General features: G+C 38.7%; 1 protein-coding gene across 1 annotated transcript in view; it reads left to right on the top strand.

Moving 5' to 3' along the window:
• The first annotated feature begins 2727 nt into the window (after window positions 1–2727).
• Window positions 2728–15356, top strand: part of RFC1 (replication factor C subunit 1) — a 33845-nt gene continuing 21216 nt past the window's right edge. Inside the window, exons 1-3 of the mRNA XM_062493458.1 lie at window positions 2728–2785; window positions 7848–7976; window positions 8930–9005. Of these exons, the coding sequence (XP_062349442.1) occupies window positions 2783–2785; window positions 7848–7976; window positions 8930–9005 (208 nt within the window). The 5' untranslated portion in view covers window positions 2728–2782. The remainder of the gene's footprint in view (window positions 2786–7847; window positions 7977–8929; window positions 9006–15356) is intronic.

Here is a 15356-nt window from a genome sequence, read left to right as displayed (position 1 = left end):
TACAGAAATGCCGAGCGTATTAGTTGAAAAAAATAGAGCTTTGAATATTAGACTGAGTATCCAAGTTGTCATATTCATTCTGCCTAGATATGTAAATGAAGAAAAAGACCTAAAGACAAAGTTCACTCAGGAGAAGAAGAATGTTTACATTAACATCAGCTGCTCAGATCTACTAGTGTTAGGTGCTCAAAGAAGGAACTTAGGTAACTGCCCCCAACAGCGTCATGCAAATCCCTTATCTTTACCTTATACAGCAGAAACTGTTTGAGATGGGATCAAGTCTTTTCTAAAGACACATAATTGTGATGGATACTATAGAAAGCCTAATGTAAACAGAAACTACACCACAACCTTATGGAGACTTTTTGTAAATTTTCATCTGTGACAAAATGCTAATTTCTGCTTCTACAGTGCCAGAAAAATTTTATTTTCTTTACTAGAGAGTCTAATAAGAAAAATATTTCTTATGGGATTCTTCCAAAACAGAGACTACAATCTAGTAAATTAGTATTTTAATGCCCATTATTACTGCAAAAAAATTAGAATTTAACCTGAAATTTCACTTCAAAAGTTGGTTTCAATTCCAAAAAAGTATCAACATAGCAATATACAAAAATGAGAAAATAAGCAAGACATTAACAAAAAGAAAACAGGCTATTTTTTATTTCTCAAGATAAGAAAACGTAATTTTCTTAATAAAAACCTCCTCTCAGTAAGCAAGACAAAGCCTTCACTAATAATATTAACAGTACAATTTAACTTATTACATACAGGAAAAAACCTCAAGTTCAAGATTTAATACCTCACTTTTTAAAATATATTTTGGGAAAAAACCCCAACATAAAAAGCCAAATAGTCTGTGAGTTGCAGAAACGTAGAAAGCAATACTAATTTTGAGTAATTATTTTTCACAATTGTAAACAGAGTGGTGACATCAAGTGTATTTTAGCTACTTTTTTAAAAGCTGCAATTTTATTTGGGTAATAGGCCTTTAAAAGATGACCCATGATCAATTATGGACTCAGACGGGATTCTGCCTTCATTTTATCTTGCAAAGCACGTCATAATACAATGAGCATTCAGTTTTCTTTCCTGTGGTGGAGCAACTTTTTTCCCACTTCCACCGGTTCCATGGGTATGTACATAGGAACAGAGGTATCCTGCGTCTCCCATCATACCCAGGAGTGAATTCATTCCAGGTGTTCAGTCTGATGTCTCCATAAAGGGTTAAACACTTGCCTTCCAAGAAACATGATGTCACAAACCCACAGACAGGTACTTCTCTGCTGGATGTTACTCTGGGTAGCTTTATCAACTACAAACAGAGATAACCACCCGCAATAACTCCTTTAGCTTTATTTGAACAGTTTGGCTCTTAAAAATGTCAGCCATTTTAACTGATGTTTAGCTCTGGTGTCGAGAATGCACACAGCTTTCAAAGTTACATAATGAGAATTAAATATGTAAATACAAACTTATCACTGGAGATGTTTTTCTAAAGCAGTATCACTTTTGTTTGCATAGCCATTATGTTGAGTGCATATGGAATAACTTGGCAAAACAGGCCAAAAAGGACAGCTTGTGCTGCGGGTCTGTGTTTATTTGCTCACTGTGTTCCTTATGCAGAAACCCAAATTCAAAAGCTATGCTAATGCTGAAAATACACAGGCCCACATAATCATGTGTGCTCATAAAAGAATGGTAGCAGTTTCTGTACAAACAGGACCTTACAGTTACTTAAAGTCCAATTTCAGGAATAAAACAGGAATGGTAATAGGTATCATTAGTAACTGTCTGGGATGAGACCAAGCAGACAGTGAGCACAGAGGGAACACAAGTGACAGCAGTAGGGATTGCAGTATGAGACAAGCACAAATGGAGCTTGTACTCTGGTTATTTTTGTTAGATGAAGGATGTCCTAAATCCCTGGCGGTATTTGTAATGTCACAAATTCAGTTTGTCTTCGCCATTCTTCTCCAAGTCCGCCAATAATTAGCAATTCAGTAGGCTGACAATCTAAAATTTGAGTGGAGCCGTTTTTATTTGGCTTGACCAAGTTTATCCCCTTCCAGCATTCAGCAAGCGTGTTCAGTGGAAGAAAATACAGATTTCATTAGAAATTAGTTATTAAACTAAGCGGAAGACACAGCGTTAATTAATGCCCCGGTTTCTCTTGCACTCCTAAACTCCGAACTCTCCGCAGCCTTAGCGCACGGGAGGAAACACCATTAGAGGAAGGAGAGCTCCGACAGGCTGGAAGGAGGGACTAGCACATGTGTACCACCGGGAAATGCCTTCCAGTGCCGCGCTGACCCGGGCCTGGCTGCCCGCCTAGCTCGGGTGCTATAGTTGCCTCAGTGCCCTATAAAGGGACAGAAGCCATGGAGGACTGGCACTGCTTTCCCGTCTGTTTCCACCCAGCGGTCCCGCTCTGCCTGAGCTGCCCGAGCCCGCGCGGCTCCATTTTGAGCGGCGCTCCCGTTCCCGCCGGGGCAGCGCCCGAGGCCGCGGGAGCGGCTCAACCCCCGCCGCACGCAGGGGGCCGCTGCCGCCCGTACACCAACGGGCACGGGGCCGGCTCCCACGGGGCCGCCAGCGGGCCGGGGCCGGCCGGGCTCCGCCAGCACCCTCGGCCCCGGCCCGGGGCACGCCCCGGCCTCCCCACAGCCCCGCCCGTCGCGGCCGTGACGGCAGCGCCGCGCGCCGGGCCGCGGGAGTTGGCGCGAAGGCGGGAGCATGGAGCCGGGAGCGTCCCGCTAGGCACAGGGACCGCGCCGCCGCCATGGTGAGGGCCTCCCCGCCGGGCCGGGGGTGCGCGGGGCGGGGGCGGCGCGCAGGGTCCCGCAGGCCGGGGGCCGGGGGCGGCTGCGGGGCCCGGCGGGCCCCGGCGCGGGCTGAGCGAGCCCCGCGGGCGGCCCCGGGCGCGCAGCCCCGCTCGGTGAGGCCGCGCTCCCGCCCGCAGGGGCCCAGGCTTCCCACGCGTGCCAGGAACGCGAACCCGTACCCGAGGAAATGCCCTTGCCCGGAGGGGGGTGCGACTAAGCCTCTCCAGTCTCCCTTCCTCCCGAAGGCGGGTGGGGAGGAGGGCGCGGACTGTGAGCTCCTCCGGGGAAGGAACGCGCATTTACAGAAGGAGCAAACCTTCTGTAAACGGGATGTGCTGGAATGTTATCTCTTCCATTAATTTCAGCAGGGGCACACACGAGGCGTTTCTGATGCCGAGCTGGAGGGTGCGCAGTATTTGCAGAGAAACAATTCGATGGGGGGAAAAAAGCCAACAACTTGAAAGTCTGGAACTAGACAGTTGTTTATAGATAACGATATACAACAACCCTCAGTAGGATGAAAAGAGATTTTCGATATGAACATATGCGTGTTCCTGTGCTTTCCAAAGTGCTGCTCACCTGTGCAGTCATCGTAAGATGCTATCCCCTTTTCATTTCTGCCCCAGATCTAGGTTTGCTTTTATTCAGATGGAGTCCCTGTGCACATCTTTTACTGGTTTTAACTACAGATGTCATTTTGCAAATTAAGGTGCAACTCCAGTTTTGGACTCTCCAAAGAGTTTAAGCTTGTTTATAGCTTACACCTGATGCTCTGCAGTGGGGGTGATACAATCTGAATCTTCTGCTGTACTGACAGAGTTCTACCAGCACTAAGACTCCTAGTGCTATTAAACTGATATTTTCATGGTTTGTTTTGGGCTGGCTGATGACTTCAGATTTATGTAGGAGGACAAATTTGCCTCTCCTCTGTCCCTGCTATCACCTTTTTAGAAAATGGATCTTCTTGGAAGGCTTGCTTCCTCTTTTCCCACCTTCCTGGGACAATGACATTCTCCCCCTGGGTGATCTTCTGAATGTCACCCATCTCACAGTGTCTGGCCCTGTCCTAGAAGGGACAAAGGCAACAGTCGTTTTGGGGAGTGTAGAAGTTGCCTCATCCCATTCCCTTTTAAGTGCTGAAGTGGCTGCACAACCATCTCTGCTGCAGCTGTGGCAATAGAGGCAGAAGTACAGTGATGTTGGTAATGGTGCAGCCTGTGCTGCTTATGCAGTGACAGCATGAGCATATTGCAAGTGAATATCACACCCTTCCAAACTTTTCTCGTGTAGTGCCAAGTCTTAAGTAGCTCCTGGTAGCTTGATTCTGCAGCATATTCTCAGCTGTGCTGAACTGTTGTGTTCAGAGTTACACAACAGACTGATTTGTATTAGGATTTATTTTTTCACCCAGATTAGCGGCCATGACCCGGTTCCCAAGCGGTGAGCTGCAGTGGTACACCTGAGGGAATGAATGCCCAGGGGTAGGGATATCTTGAGTCTCCTCTTACTGAGAGGGACACTCATGGCTAGAGCTGGAGCATCAGCTGTGACACCCTTAGAACTGCTTGACAAAACTGCTGCAGTTGCCACTATCAGTAACTCTTCATTAAGTGTAGTTAGCCAAGCAGGTATTACTGGTTTCACTGAAATGATAGCATAAATCTGACTTTAGTTAGTGCAGTTGTTCTGGAAGTGCCAAGTGTCAGACTGATACATAAGGAAAGCTTGCACTGAAATAGGCAGACTGGAAAGAAACATAATTGTTTTGATGTAATGTCCTCATTGAGTTGCAGAGTACCTGAAGTAAGGTGCATTACTTTCTACTGCAGTCATTGAGCTAGGCTGGTGAAGTTCAGTTTTGTATCTTGTATTTTGAGGTGCAGACTGGATTCTATGATGTTACTTTGGAAAATATTCTGACTTACTCAACGCTAGTCTTGCAGAAACACTCTTTGAGTTACCAGACTTGTACTACCTAAGAAATGAGTTTCAGTTTCTGTTTGTGTTACTCTCCCCAATAAAACAAATATACAAATCTTTCAAGAGAAAACTTGCAACCTGGCATGATTAATTACTGTGGTCTTCTGTTACAGTGTAAGATGGAGAATTTGAAGCAGCATCAGAACAGGCAAGGACTAGATGGTACAGCCATAAAACTCCAAGATAGCTGAGCAAGAGCCAGCTTTTTAGGCCTTTCGGATGCTATGCATCAATTGCCTCCCTAACTGAGTGAGAGTGATTAGACATTCTTAGTTACAGCTCCTACCTAGGTGGAACTGCTCAAAGTTATTCCTTGCTGGTGCTGCTGCTGAAGCAGCCCTCGGGACCCACACCAAAATAGCCTGGCCTATTTTAATTTTAGCCTTATAGGCAAATGAACAGCCATGCTGGTGAGTATCTCCAGGATACACAGGGCACATTGCTGTGGTTTTTGGGGGCATGTTCTGGAAGGAAACTTGACAGTTCCAGCCTTTTTTTTTGTTGGAATGAGCATAGATAGAAGCTGAACATACAGATTTTCCACCTGTTAGTCCTGTATATGTATGGATGGCATAATATTCCAACAGGAAAGTCAGCCAGAGTATGTTAAATAGATAAGCCCAGGATGGAGGAAAGTGGTCCTGTCTGGGATCTAAGCTTGTATGATATACTTAGGTGGCTTGATTTCTGCAATTAGTTATGCAGTGAATTAATACTTTATCTGGCATGCCTTTGTAAAAAGCATGAAAAATCTGTTTCATGATGACTGGATAAAAGCTTCACTGAAAAGTAACTTTATTGTTGCCCTGAGGCATAGTTTTCTCCTTTTCTCCCAAGCAATTCTCTGTTCAATGTGTTATGTCAGCAACATTACCTTTTCCTCTGAGGAGCAGGATAGCTAGAGAAGACTGGTGAATTTATAGGGAAATATTGAAGAAGGCTGTGCACAGATGTCAATCTTCCTTTGTAGCTTAAGGCTGTGTATCTTAAGTTTGCATTTCATAAACCTTGTATAAATCTTAAAGAATTCTAGTATTATTGCCTATTCTCAAAACACCAAAAGGTTCTGCAAAGCTTCTGCCAGAATTATGTGCACTTTAAAACTGATTCCAAAACTGAAATCCAAACTCAAGATTAAGTTAGAGGAAAGAGTGATTAATAAATCTTGCTAGAAAGCCTTTGGAGAAGCCTACTGAAAAGCTTTAGAAATAAATTAAAGCAGACATATGGTTTTAAAAGCTGAGCTAACCGATGTAATACATATTCCCTGCTACCACTTTTAAGGTGTACAAGCTTGATGACTGTAATTTTGGAATATATTTATGTTCCCTCATGTAACAATTTCCAGGTAGCATATAGAGGTTGGCAGAGCAAGATAGATTTGCAGAGCACCTCAGTTAACGGATTTTACTGAAAACAGTAGAATGAATAGAGCCTTACTCCTTACTATTGATCTAAAATTAAATCCTCATTTTTTTAGTTTTAAAGTAACGACTACTAAAAAAAGGAGAACTTTAAAATAACTTTGTTTTGCAGTGTTGTATTAAGTATTTAAATTATTTTACTACATAAAAGATCCACTGAGGCTTGTTTTTCTCTTGCCTCTGTTACCTTAAGCCTGAAAAGAAGTCATTAAAAATGAGTATAATTGAGTAGTTAAGTCCAAATGTCTACTTGGAGACTTTTTAAATAGATGGTCTCTTCAGATTTATAGGTGTTGGCAGTCAAAATTTCAGAGTTTATATAGTACTGCATTTATATTGTAGGAATATATGTAAGATAGTGTTGAAAATCTGTGCTTCAAGGCGTAAATTCCATGGATGGGAAAGTGTGAAGTCACATTGGGGAAGAATGATTTTCAGTCTACCATTTGCTGAATCCAACTTAATATATGCAGTTAAAACACGAAGAGCCTAAATTGCTACAGGAAACAACATTTCCCATTCTAGAAAATTGTTTCAAGGGCACTAAATGAACCTGTACATGTCCCATCTTTTGTTTATGCTTTCAAATTACATGTTCCATTGGTTTTAAGCCCTAAATCCAAACTGATAGGAGTTGACTGTTAGAAAAAGAGCCTCAAAGACTCCTTGTTAACAATCAGACTTGATGTCAGTTTTTTAAGAATGTACTGCTTTACTTGTGGTTCCCTGTAATAATGAAGAAGTGCCAGCTGAACTGCATGACAGGGATTAGCTCTCAGCTGTGTTCAGTGGAGTCCTGAGCCCCATCCTTTACCTGCTGTAAATTTAGGTGTAGGCCACAGGTGGTACTTTCTTTCTCTGAAATGGCTGCTAACCGTGGAGGTAGTGATACCAGCCAGGTACCACTTTACTCAATTTCTTTTAATAAAACTGGATTGCTTTTAACAGGTGTGATTTTGTGTGTGCAGTAGTGATTTTCTAAGATTTAAGCTCCAGCTGCTGATTTTACATGCTTTGAAAGTTTGTTATGGCTGTATTGTGGTCAGGTGCTAAAATAAGGTAACAAAATAGATCTTGGTGTTATTTTTCTTTATTTATATTTTATAAGTTTCTTATTAGCAAGTTTTTTAGTGAGGTGTAAGTTACTGTCTTAAAAATGTATGAGATGGTGGAGAATGCACTCTGTACCATTACTTCACTGTTTCAAGCTCCTTTTTTTTCTTTCTACATGGGACACTACTACATAGCTGTGTTAAAGATTTTAACTATAGAAATACTTTAGTTTAGGTTTGCTATAACTAATCAGAAAAAAAATTCCTGATTATACATTAAGTCATTGTATTTAATTATTACTGGAAATTTGTCTTGTGGTATGTATTGGTGAAGATACCCAACTAAGGAAGAAATAAATTTTTTAAACGATTCAAAGATTAGAGTCAGGTGGTATGAGAGCTACTTTTAACTATTTGTGCTTGATTTTCTGTACTGTAAAAAAAAATTCAAAATCAATAAGTGTAATGGAGCTGCTGAGAAGATAACTTCAGTGCATTGCTATTTTGTAGTGTGAAGAGCTGTCTGTATTTCAGAAAATTTATAAATCTCTTTTCCCTTTTACTAGGATATCCGGAAATTCTTTGGTGTTGTACCTCCTGGAAAGCGACAAGAATGTGAGACTGTGAAAAAGAGTGAAAAAATTAAAAATGGTGAAGGACCCTCAAGTGGGAAGAAAAGGGAAAAGGAGACTAAGGTTATTTTTGTCTTTTCGTATTTATGAAGTATTTGGTTTCTCTGATGCTGGATTGTTCATGAATCTAGCATTTTTTTAAAGTCATGGTTCTTTTCATATACTAAAATCGCAGACTATGTGTCAGTTGTTTTTATAGGCATGGGAGAAAATTGCCACTTAAAATTAACTTCTAGTAGTAAAACTTCGTAGGTGGTGAAAAAAATTGCTAATTTAAAAATTTTGGTTTGTAGGACAAAGGTAGGTAGAAGTTGTTAGAGTTAAGTGCTAGTGTAAGAACAGTCTGATATATTTGAAGTTATTCTGACTAATGGCCACAGTTCTGTAAGTAGGTTTGCTAATGTAATTTTTAGTCTAATAAACCCAAGGTTTGAGCCCAGTAGATGTAGACATACCCTAAAGTGTAATGTTTACAAATGAGGTAAAAGTCTGTGGTGTAGTGCCTGCTGATCAGTTTTTTTAACACCTGTGCAGGAAACCATGAACATTGTGTTTGTTGGGATCACTTCTCTAAACCTGCTGCAAAGACCAAATTCTTTAAAATGGCAGATTAAAATTAGATTGGGTTCTGGTTTCAGACTACTTTATGTGTTAATCATCTGAGCTGTATAAAAAAGAAAGCAATGGCTAAAGCTAGTTTTAAAATAACTTAAAGAGTGGAAGAATTTCTAATTGGAAGAAATGTTTAATGTGAAACATAACAGTTCAGAAGCAAGATGCTGCTTAAATAAGTATTCTGACTATGTATTTTCAAAGTGAAGATTTTTCCTTGTTTTCTCTTGCTGCATCTTTCCCCCACCCACACAGAAGTTAGCACAAGACCATTTGTAAATGTAATATTGGAAAATAAGTAATTTCTGTTAGAATTTGTTTGAAACTCATAAATTTGAATGTATGTCTAACTAAAAGCTGAGAGGATTTGTTTAATGGTTGAACTAATGGACTGTTACACTTAGGTGAATAATTCACCCAGTGAAGATGATTCCAAACAAAAGCGGACAAAGAAGAAGAGAAGGATAATCTATGATTCAGGTAGTATTCACAGTTGTTTCTGAATATTCCTTTGTATTTTTTACATCAGTATGCAAGGTTGATTAGGTAAATTGTACGCCTGAAAGTTTTTGTGGGTTGAGTTTTGTAAACAGTTCCTGTTCAGCAGTGAGGAATAATAGGAGTACAAAATTAATATACTGCTGCTACCCTTAAGTACTGATCCTGTTTGGAGATTTGGCAAGTTCTAATCCTTTAGTAGTAGGAGAGAAAAATATAAATAGTACTCTAAGCTCTTCAGGAAGGAGAACTGTGTTGGTGGTGGTGTTGATACAGTGGTTTTGTTTTGTGCAGGGTGCCAGTACTTAAGTCAATTGACTATAGCCACACTTTTATTTAGATATAATTACAATATGTTTCTGTGTATCATGGAAAGAGATAGACTGAAGATTAGCCCTCTCTAACACTTTCTAGTTGTCTCTGCTTCCTCAGTTTCTCCTGTTTATTCCTGTGGGATCCATAATCCACAGTAGTGTAAATCTGTCATCTCGACAGCTTTTGGGATATGGAGAATGGTTGGTGATGTGAGTGGTAATTCACTAGTGTTCTCCTGAAAAAAATCAGAGTACCACCTCTTGATTTCTTTTTTTGCCTTTCCTTAGTTTTGGAATAGTTTTCCACCTATTGGAATACATCAGCATGATATTATATTTTTTGTGGGTTTGGTGTTGAGTATTTTTGTGGGTGGTTCTTTTTGAATCTTTGTTTGTTTGTTTTGTTGGGGAATTTTTTTTTTTTTAAGTAAATTGCTGTGGTATTTTTGAAGGTTGCTTTACAGATACAGCTTACTGAAAAAAAATAACCAAGTATTTATTGTTATGTAAACAAAAAAACACTGTCAAGAATGAATTCTGAGCAACTTTTTATTTAGTCATTTATATGGTGGATGAAAAGGGAAGCTGTGCTCTGACCTTCCTTCCATGTGATAGGAATATGGAGTCTTTTTCTCACTCAGCTGAACAGATGTGAACGCATGTTAACTGTTACGTGATCTATTACTTAAAGCCTGTGTGTATGTGGAGGAAATCTACATTTATGTTGTGGTCAAAACACAGATTCAGAAGAGGAGTTGCAGTCAGTGAAAAAATCCAAGAAGTCACCTGAGAAAAAAGCAGCTACTTCAAAACTTGGTAAAGTTCTAAAGCAGGATCCTGTTGTTTATATTTCAGAGACAGGTAATGGAAGAAATATATCATTATATGTTCACCTGTAGTGGGGAGGGTTTTGATACAGTGGGATGGATTGTTTGACTCAAATTAGACCATAAAGTCTAATATTGAGAAAGACAAATTATGTTCTCCTTAAACGTGCTTACCAAAAATGCTTCAGAAGTTTAGCCTCAAGTATTGTAAAGTCAGGAGCAGGGTGAAAACTGAGGTGATGTTGAGTAGTGGCTTAGGTTGATTTAAATAGGCATATAGTTTAATGAGGTAATGCTTCCTTGCTTAAGAGAATTCTGTAGATTTAGGGGCGAAAGTTAAGGAAGTACCTTTAATATAGTTTAGCTGCTCGCTAGCATACTTCAAAATGACTGCTGGCTGCAGGTTTGAAAACAGGGATTTTTATTTTCCTGGTACATAACCTTCTATTTCTAATCTTTGCATGGTATGTTGGTGACTAAAAAGTTCTTGGGTTTTGTCTTTTACTTCTCAACACAAACACTGACTGTCACTTGCTGCAGTGGTTGCCTGTACTTCTCCTGCCAGTCTGAGCTGGGCTGAAGCTGTAACTTCTGTCTTCTGCCTTCTGTATTTGTCTCTGGAGTAGAGTTCTTTACTAGCCACAGTACTTCGTGAAGAAACTGTGATTGAATTAACAGACTTGAATCCAAATCTGTTTTGGTAAAACATGGTTTTTAAGTAATAGAATTTCAGTAGGTCTTCTTTAATCCCTCTTTGAGTTTTATTATATTTATTTTGTAAGAGTGGACACTGTCCCTAGGTATGGTAGGGCTTTTTTTTGGTAAGCTTATTGCTGAACATAAACACTGCCTCTCTAATAATTCCATGCATTTTTCGAACAAAAAGGTGTTGTTTGCTGCAGTATTGTGTTAGAAGTGTGGCTTAGCTGTTTTTTTTTTTCTATACCTTTCTTCTTCCTTGGAGTCCTTTCTGTCTCTAAGATACGTTGTGCTTACTTGGCTTGTCCTAGGTAGTTGACCTGGCATACTGCTATACCATATCAGGTATTCAAATGAGCTCAATTTTCCAAAATAACATGAAGATTTTATTTGTCTTATTTATCCTTTTACTTAAAGCTTTGTTTCCTTTGGCAGTTTTTCCCATGATTCTTTCCTAATTAAAACGATCTTTAAAAGCATTTATCCCAGAGTAGGTAAATGATCAGATTCCTGGGGAATAAACAGCATATATTTAGGCTTATGCAATTCCGAGTGGTGTAATCAGGTTTTTTTGCATAGGGATACTGTGGGAGCACTAGTCAAGGTTATTAGTGAAATTCCCTGAAGACCATGGGCTCAAGGTTACTCTTATCAAAAGAGGCTTAAATACACACAGGTTTAACAGTGTCTTTTAAAACAATGCCATTATAAGCTTGAGACATAATGCTTGAATTTTGTTTACATTTAATTTCTATAAATTGTTTCTTCAGCTTGATGGAGTTGTCAGACTGAGTGCATTTAAGTGGTATTGATAACAGCAGTTGGCTTGAGATAAATATGTTTTACAAGAATGGGAATATAGACATACAGATAGAAAAGGTTCTAACAAAATTTATAGACATTTGTCCTTTTCTTGTTTTTACTGTTAGGGAACTGGAAACTTCAATCATGAATATGCTGCTTGGACTCACTCAAAAATCAGAATCTCATTCTAAAGGCCTCTGTCCATGGCAGTGATTGAAAGAGCCTTTTGGCATCAAGAAGGCAGAAGTTTGGTAGTTAATTGCCTCAATCTATTTTTCAATTTAATTTGAAACTTTCTTCCTCTTGTTGTTTGAATTTCTTTTCAGCTGATCTATATATCTATGTGGGATACAGTTTTCTCCAAAAGTGTCTGGGGAAAGGAACCTTTTGCTTTGCATAAGAGTAGACTGATCTGGATTATTGTGTTGCTTTGTTTCTTGTTGGCTTGTGAACAAGTTAGTTTTTTAAAAGGCAAAAGAGCATAGCAAGAATAGTTGCTCTTTGTTTTTATTGATACATTTAATCTAAGTAAATATTTAGTTTAATGGTGGCCAAAGATAAAACTCAGTTATTCTGCACAGTAACAAGGGGGAGAAAAACCGAGCCTTCTTTTGTTGGTAGTACAGCCTTAGGGGAATTGGGAAAAATCCAAATGTTCATTGTACTTATTAAAATAATAATTGCACTGTTTAATGAGTATGGAACCTTGAGCTTTGTAGATGACCTGTTAGTGTAGTTTGTTGAACCTCATCTGGTTTCATAACAGGTGGTTATTTAGCAAGATTTTTGACCTTGCTTGAAGTGAATACTTAATCTTTCATACACATTGTGTAGAGGTAGTCATGTATATGTAGCAATTGTCTTGATTGCTTGAATATTTTTAAATATAGAAAAGCCTTATTGTAGTGGTAGGCTGAATTATTTATAAAGGTAGAAAACCTGACATGGTAGGAACTGAGGAGGTCTGCAGGTTACTGGAAAATTGTTCCTTTACAGCTTAGGAGATGGGACAAAAAGAACAGCTTGTGAAGGTCCTTGCTGAATATAGACTCTTTAGTGTAAAGAATATTGTGGGTGGAGAAACAAATAAACAACAAAACAAACCCAAACAACCTCAGACAAAAATTTAATTAAGTGCTAATATTAGTGGGCAAAAAAATAGTCCAGGTTGTCAGTGAATAAGCATGTCTTTCACTGGAATATTTAATGGGAAAATAAAATACTGTCATTGGCACTTCCTGGGCAATATTTATGTTCTACTTACTTATGGAGAATGCTATACTTAAGTGAAAATGTGAGGAGGAGATAAATAGTATTCTGTGTACCAACTTTCCTCTGAAGTGTTTCATGAAAGGTCTGTTGAGAAGGTGTAGTTGAACCTTAAGGGAGTTTTGAAATGCATTTGAGGAATGAAGAGTGGGTTCTGGCATAAATCCTTTGAAGAAGCAGGGATGGGTGTTGTAGAGGAGAATGTAAAAGTTACTGAAGAGTGAAACTGTTTAGAATTTATTCGGTTGAGTTTGGGAATACCAGTTTGGGAATAACATAAGGGTCATATAATAGTAAACGTGCTCTTGTACTCCAACTCTTAAGAGTTGAGTTGTATGACCATAGTGAATGTATGATAGTAAACTCCCTGAACAGGAGAGTGAGTGTAAACCAGAAGTGTGGATAGAGTAAAATAGAATGTTATTCACACAGAAGTGGTCCTTTTTTCTTTCTACAGAAATGAAGATAACAATAGTATTGAGAAATAAATGTAATTCTGACTTAAAAAAAGGGATTAATTTATCAGAAGATATTAGAATTACTTATCAGCCTGTATTTCAAACATGGCAGGACATGAAATAAAATTAATATTAGTTTAGTCTCTGTAGCATCTCTTCAAGATGTAGCTGTGTTAGCTCAAGATGTTCTTGCTTTCCTCTGCTTGTTCCTATTCTCCATGCTGGAGACCTTTTTTCTCCCTTTTAGGTCTCCTTATTGAGTTCCCAGAGTAACTGGTTTTAACGTGGTTAATCTGATGGATTAGTTCAAAATGCAAAAGGAGGATTTGTGTTGGGATTTTTTTTTCTACGCTGATTGATTTTGTTTGAAAACAAAAAACAAACTGAGCAAATTTGATTTACTCTGAAAACAGAGCACTGTGTCCTGAGAGGCTCAGTAAGCTGAGCTGCTTGAACTGTAGCTGGAAAAAATTAGCGCATCTATACTTGCCTGGATTGCTTGAAATTATTTTTTTTCCTGTTTTGTAATTATTCACATGGCATTACTGAATATTCCTGTCATGCAGGTAACTTCAGGCAATTAAACCAGAACTTGAAATTTCATTGCATTGATCTGCTTCTGTGAACTACAGTTGTAGAAAAGTAACCTGCTCAAGTGAATAAAATTTCAGTAATAATAATTGGAATAAAATTGGAACGAGTTAATGGACTGATCCCTTCTAATTGCTTGCCGAGGTAATACACACAGCTGTTTCTATGCCATGTGCAAGCATTTAATTTGGAAGGAGTTGCTATAATTGGTGGGTTTGCAGATTAAGATAATTTACTTTGGTTTAAATATATTCACTCTTCTTATGTATTTTAATGGTCCAAAAACTAAGCATACAGACTTTACTAACAATTTTATTTGGTATGTGTTGGACGAAGGATATCAAAGGCACTCATGTGTAATTTGACATTCAAGTGTCTAACTCATGGTAGTTAACTGCATTTCAGTCTTGTATCCCTAAACCTTTTTATCTCAAAATGAAAAATAAAGCAGAGGCAGCTTTCTAAGATTTACCTTTTATAGCTGAAAAATCTAAAGGTAAATTAGCTTCAGGTGTGTAAAGATGAAATTATTTAGATAAACTTTATATTTTTATAACAGCAGATGGATATGTCAATATAAGCCAGGTGCTAACAATTGTGGTTTAAAGTACATGTTTGTAGTACTTCTAAAATCAGCTTTTTGAGAAATAGCATGTAAAATCTAAAATGACATAATGACATAATACCTAAATTTTTAAATGTAGGTTCCAACTATTAGCTTTTTTAAATGAGGAGAAAGAAAAAATACATTTTGCTGATCACACGTACCATCTGTTCTTTGGAAGGACTCGACAGGGGTTGAGTTGAAGTAGACTTGCTGACTTCTTTGAGAAGTGGTTTTCTTAAAGGTTATCTTCTTAAAGAGTTGTTTAGGCAAAAGATGAATACAAAACTCAGTCCTGCCAAGTGCTGGGAGTTTTGAGTACTGACCCATGCATAGGTAATGTAAATAAAGTCAATACTAGGACTGTAGACAAGCCTTACTTTCTGCATCCTAAGTTTAGCTTAGACAGCAATGCCTGTTGCTGGAGATGGCATGTTCTGTTCAGGATAGGAACTCTTTTAAGTACTTGTGCAGAAGAGGCAACATTGAAACTGAAAATGCAGTCCAGAGTTACCATTTTTTTCAAGTAATGTAGATTTAATGAGTTCAGGATGTAGTCCTTTAGCTCCCCACAGAAATCCTTATGTAGTAGTCTATAAATGCCATTCAACATACATCATAATAAGTACAAGTTATTTATAATCTGTAGATGCCCTGCCTGTATTTGGAGTTGGTTTTATGACATCATAGTAAGAGTCTGCCACTGCCTCAAATATTTTGTATCCTAAATAGAATTGGAACCAGGGAATTATATTCTCTAGTGAGGA

This window comes from Cinclus cinclus, chromosome 5 (assembly GCF_963662255.1).
Source record: "Cinclus cinclus chromosome 5, bCinCin1.1, whole genome shotgun sequence".
In the NCBI taxonomy this organism is placed as follows: Eukaryota; Metazoa; Chordata; class Aves; order Passeriformes; family Cinclidae; genus Cinclus; species Cinclus cinclus.
Note: the sequence above shows the minus strand (reverse complement) of the source record. Positions and strands in the feature narration are given on the sequence as shown.